At 37.0% G+C, this 5,449-nt stretch overlaps 1 protein-coding gene and 1 long non-coding RNA gene across 2 annotated transcripts in view; both read left to right on the top strand.

Moving 5' to 3' along the window:
• The first annotated feature begins 1,827 nt into the window (after window positions 1–1,827).
• On the top strand, window positions 1,828–2,627 carry LOC107720372 (uncharacterized). The gene is made up of 3 exons (XR_001637607.1): window positions 1,828–1,895; window positions 2,027–2,087; window positions 2,561–2,627. It is a non-coding gene; the product is annotated as an uncharacterized LOC107720372 (long non-coding RNA).
• Window positions 2,628–3,115: 488 nt separating this feature from the next.
• The window catches only part of LOC107720338 (brain-specific angiogenesis inhibitor 1-associated protein 2-like protein 2), a 7,768-nt gene continuing 5,434 nt past the window's right edge, over window positions 3,116–5,449 (top strand). The window contains exons 1-5 of the mRNA XM_016528018.1: window positions 3,116–3,158; window positions 3,447–3,514; window positions 3,591–3,722; window positions 4,634–4,765; window positions 4,886–4,990. Of these exons, the coding sequence (XP_016383504.1) occupies window positions 3,116–3,158; window positions 3,447–3,514; window positions 3,591–3,722; window positions 4,634–4,765; window positions 4,886–4,990 (480 nt within the window). The remainder of the gene's footprint in view (window positions 3,159–3,446; window positions 3,515–3,590; window positions 3,723–4,633; window positions 4,766–4,885; window positions 4,991–5,449) is intronic.

The raw sequence follows: 5,449 nt of genomic DNA, 5'->3' as shown, positions 1-5,449 counted from the left end.
TGAGTACACCCCTAAGTGAAAATGTCCAAATTGGGCCCAAAGTGTCAATATTTTGTGGGCCCACCATTATTTTCCAGCACTGCCTTGACCCTCTTGGGCATGGAGTTCACCAGAGCTTCACAGGTTGGCACTGGAGTCCTCTTCCACTCCTTTATGACGACATCACAGAGCTCCACCTTCCGTTTGAGGGTGCCCATGCTTGGCCAATCAATCACCTTTACCCTCTATATATTATAACATGCTTTCTCCATATGTTTTGTATGCATCCGAATTAACAAATTGGACCAAGGTTAATATTACCACATACATGAAGGAATCATAGTGTCATTTTATATGAACTACCACTAACCAATCCAATATTTGAACTGTGATATATTTTTATATTGCATTTACATTTTATTTATGCTAAATTGCTCAGTTAACATGTTCTGTGTTTGGCATTTGCACTAATCAAGGTGAACTAAAACAGAAGTGAGTAGGTGCTTCCTTTAAAGCAATGTTTTTACTCCTTTATCGATATGTGCATTAATTTTGTTCATTTTATCATGTGTGACATTTTAGGGTAACTGACACTTTTTTTTTTTTTTCCTGGAAGTTTGTTGTACTTGCGGCGTTAATAGTCAGACTATAACTACTGTGATTGAATACTGAGTACTTCCTTTCGTTTACTATTTGTAATGCATTTATCCTTACACTAGGAAATGATCTTCATTGCGTTTCTGTGTGCTGTCTCTCTGTCATTTGCGATTTTAAAGAAAAGCCTCGTTTTTGTGCATTCTGTCATGTATAACCTTGCATACTTGCACATTTTAAAGCAGCGACTGGCAATATCTCAGTCTGTGAAGTATAGCTATGAGATGTATAAAAAATTATGATCTAAGAAAATATATAATATACTGATGTTTTTAACAACAAATATGCATCAAGTATAACTTGAAAACCTCTTGCATTTCTCATTTGCCTTGTTGTATTTTTGTTTGGTTTATTGATAACATATTTACAGTTCATTTTCTTCAAAAACTTGGTGATAACTTATAGACCAATATAAGCTTTTATTCACTTTGTACCTATAACCTGCTGCTGTGGCACTGATTTGAACCCTTTTACTGAAATGATATAAACTTAAAATAAAAAAGCACGGATTGGTATTAGTTCTGGTGTTTTCTATATGTGAAATAACCCTTTTTATATATAAAATGTGATTTTACTGATATTTTAGTAAATAAAAGTACTAATGTAACCTAATATAAAAGCAATCAGCATAGACACTGTGTCTACACTTATTTTTTTATTATTATTTAACTTTATTTAGTATTATTATTATTTCATATACTATTATTTTTAAAACTCTTTATACTGTACAATTGGAAGAGTCTTGGAGAATTATTTGTCAAAATGTGAGAAGATTTTTTAAAATTATTTTATATCAATTAAAGATAAACACCCAACACTTATACTTCTTTACAAATAAGTACATTGATTTTTTTTATTTCATGCATTTATTTAATATTTTACACACAAATATGGCAGTAGAAATTTCAGGTCACACTGATGCATGAAAATTAGCAGTAATTAGTTGTTTTCCATGATTCTGATTGTAGTTGAGTGTCTCATTAGGTGTAAGCAGCTGAAGTGTCACTTCTACAGCTCTTCTCACAGTTAAAGTGTGTATCTCCTGCCCGCCTGTCAGACGGCCGCCCTTCTCCACGTTCTGTCATGGGACAGGTAAATAATTCAAAACGTCAGGCCGTATCAGATGTGGACTCCTCGCTCTCTCTCTCTTTTACTCACCCTTTCTCGCCCTATAATAGGCATTAACAGAGACCTGAAAAAAACCATTACAGACATAAAGAGAGTGTGTCGTAACTACAGTGTGAAAACGTTCACTATCACAGGTACGTAAAGCAATATCTTCAGTGTTTTTCTGTAAATGTTTTGATAATGCTCTCTGATAATGCTGCTCATGAAGTTGATTTTACATGTTCGTTGTAGTTGTGTGTAGCGTTAAGTGTGTATTTTCCAACAGAAACAGAATGTCTGGTGCGAACAGTGACCTTCTACATAGATCAACCTTGAGTGTTTATAATGTGAGTCTTCTGATACTCTCATTTAAGCTGAGATCAAACGAGAACGCTCATTAAGTATTGATGCAATTACATGGCTCTCTGGAATACTTGATTCTGATTGGTCAATCGTGACATTCTACAGGCAAATGTTTTTACATAAAAAAGCACTAAACTCTATAATAGTTTGTTGTCCCAGGCAACTGATTTTTTTAAAGTTATCTGAATTAGTTGTGTCTTTCTTTCACTCTGCAGTCTCTCTGCATGCAGTAAAATTGATTTGAGCAAAAGAAAAAAGAAAAACAAAAAACGCACTCAAATTTTAATTGTCCATGTCCGGTAATTAGTTTATTTGGCAAATCGTTGTGTAAGGAACATGTACAGACAGCCAATGGTTATTTCAAAATAAACCCCTTTATTTGTTATCTTGAAGCATATATTTATGATGCTCCGGCATTATTATTGATAGTATAATGGTGTTGTTTTGTGTTATTCAGAACCTCATGGATCAGTTTAATCCTGGCTTGCAAAAGCTGGTTACTTTAGGAAACAGCTACATCAAGGCTTTTGAAGGTGAGCATAATGTCTGTGTGTGTTTTCAAACACAAAGACTCCTAAAAGTGTATTGACCTTTTTTAATTGTTTGTATTGAAGTTTGTTTTCTTTCCGTTTTGTTCTTTGTTTTGTTAAACTTTTTGTTTTGCTAAAACTTTTGTTTTGTTTTGTTTGACAAAGGTAATAAAATACCAACCATTCTGAAAAAATAAAAGCTTTGCTTAAATCAACCTATGGTAGTTATCTGGTCTCCTAGCCTGATTTGTTTGCTTAGGCTGGTCTGTTTTGAAGGCTTTAGAGGGGACTTGTCAGCTGGTCAAGCTAAAGACAAGCTAAACACCAGCTTGGAAAACCAGCAAACCACCAAAGTCTGGTTTTAGCTGTTATTATCATTAGGAAATGCTGACAAAATGTCTAAATGTATGATATTTTGTGTATGTGTGTGCATCAAAGCTTTGGCTCTGACAAGCGAGGCCTACTTCAGCGCTCTTGCTAAGATGGGCGAGCAAGCTCTCAACACGTTATCATCCAGATCACTTGGTAAGACTCAAAATGTGTGTGTTTTTGCATCTCAAAACCAATGCCAGTTGGGCAGATTGTGCAGCAAGATGTCCACTGAGTTTTTATCTATACTTTCTGGCTGTATCAGAGCTTGTTTGTACTTCATACAATAGATGTTTCAGCAAACGGTGTCCAGTGGCAGATGCTTCCTCTCCTCTGTCATAAAACACAAGATTTGGCTCAGCGAAACCCTCGGCTCATTGTTATGACAAAATGACTGCAAAGTCATTGATTTTCAGTGACAGTTGACAATTTGAAGCAACATAGGCAAAAACTACCTTTGGCAATATGACAAAGCCGACTTCAACTTTTTGCGCAATGTGGCAACTGCCACTGTGAGTGAAGACAGTGAAGCTCACTATGTTTTGGAACAGAGCCTGTGTCTCAGTGCATGTGTTTGTGTGGATGCAGGAGGGCAGTGAGTACATGCAGTACCTGAGGCAGAGCCAGCATGAAATTCTCAAAGAGGAAGAAAGGAGATATCGTTTCCTGGCTGAAAAACATTGTGGACTTACACAGTCACTACTATACCTTATCAACAAGGTACAGCTGCTTTCCACTGGAGTTCATTAGCCAGTGTGCACTCAGTCATATAGATCCCCTCTCCAGTTCCATCCAAACCTTATCGGCTCACTGCACAACCATCTTTCCTCAGAGCTTGTTTGTACTTCAGACAATAGATGTTTCAGCAAACGGTGTCCAGTGGCAGATGCTTCCTCTCCTCTGTCATAAAACACAAGATTTGGCTCAGCGAAACCCTCGGCTCACTGCCCATGTAATGAGTTTTCGTTCCAGTCATATGCGCAGAGCGCCGTGGCAGTGATGAACGTCAGAACAAAGGTTTTAGAGGCTTAAAGATGGAATGAATTAAACAAGGGTCTTTATCTTTCAAAATTACTACAGGTATATAAACCGGCAGGTGTGTGTGTGTTTTAGAGATCAGGTGTCCATGTGAGCGTTGAGACTTAAATTATTGATGCATGGTCTCATTCTTTCACCCCTTTAAATTATATGCATCTTTATCAAGAGGCGGATCACATTATCTTTACTGCCTACTTTTCCATTGGATGTAGTCACATTTCGCCACTGTTCTTTTGCACTTTATTAGTAGTCGCCAGAAATCAGTAGTCTTAAACTTTTCACTGAAAATGTTACTTTTCACTGGAAATTTCAGGTGTAAACATAACTATATTTTCTGTATGTTGTGTACAAAATTGTCTTAAGGGTTGCTCACACCTACAGCTTGTTATGACAAAATGACTGCAAAGTCATTGATTTTCAGTGACAGTTGACAATTTGAAGCAACATAGGCAAAAACTACCTTTGGCAATATGACAAAGCCGACTTCAACTTTTTGCGCAATGTGGCAACTGCCACTGTGAGTGAAGACAGTGAAGCTCACTATGTTTTGGAACAGAGCCTGTGTCTCAGTGCATGTGTTTGTGTGGATGCAGGAGGGCAGTGAGTACATGCAGTACCTGAGGCAGAGCCAGCATGAAATTCTCAAAGAGGAAGAAAGGAGATATCGTTTCCTGGCTGAAAAACATTGTGGACTTACACAATCACTACTATACCTTATCAACAAGGTACAGCTGCTTTCCACTGGAGTTCATTAGCCAGTGTGCACTCAGTCATATAGATCCCCTCTCCAGTTCCATCCAAACCTTATCGGCTCACTGCACAACCATCTTTCCGTGTGTTGACAGACGGGAGTATCTCTCCAGCAGAGAGCAGATGGTTGGAAAGAAAAAGTCAGTGAGAGCAGAAGTTCCAGACCTCGAACACCCACTCCATCAGATCAAGAAGCTCAGGTGACACTGGAATGATGGGAATGAAGAGTAACTGCTCATCTATCCATATTCCCCCATTTTTCTGTGCACTTTTAGGCTAACTGCTGAGCCCAAACATTTCCACAATCACATAATGGAACAGATGGGTAGCTTTGTGTGGCGTACAGAATCCAAAATTAACTTTTTATCACATCTGTCAATTGAGGGTGAATTTACAAGCCATGAAATTGTGTTTTGCATCATTTAAAGTCGTGAAACTTGTTTTTGCTGGAGGTGGAGCGCTTTTTTTACATATAACTAGGAGACAAACATTTAGTTTATTTGGAATAATGGTCTTTGATATATTGCTCACAACAAGACTTGCATTAAGAAAGTAAATTAAAAAAAAAACAATAAAAAAGTTTGGTTTGTGGCTAAACTACAAGTGTATGTTTTTATATACTATATATATATATATATATATATATATTATTATTATTA

Source organism: Sinocyclocheilus rhinocerous, unplaced genomic scaffold (assembly GCF_001515625.1).
Source record: "Sinocyclocheilus rhinocerous isolate Xijiao unplaced genomic scaffold, SAMN03320098_v1.1 scaffold1292, whole genome shotgun sequence".
Classification (NCBI taxonomy): domain Eukaryota; kingdom Metazoa; phylum Chordata; class Actinopteri; order Cypriniformes; family Cyprinidae; genus Sinocyclocheilus; species Sinocyclocheilus rhinocerous.
This window is presented reverse-complemented; position numbering and strand designations above follow the sequence as displayed.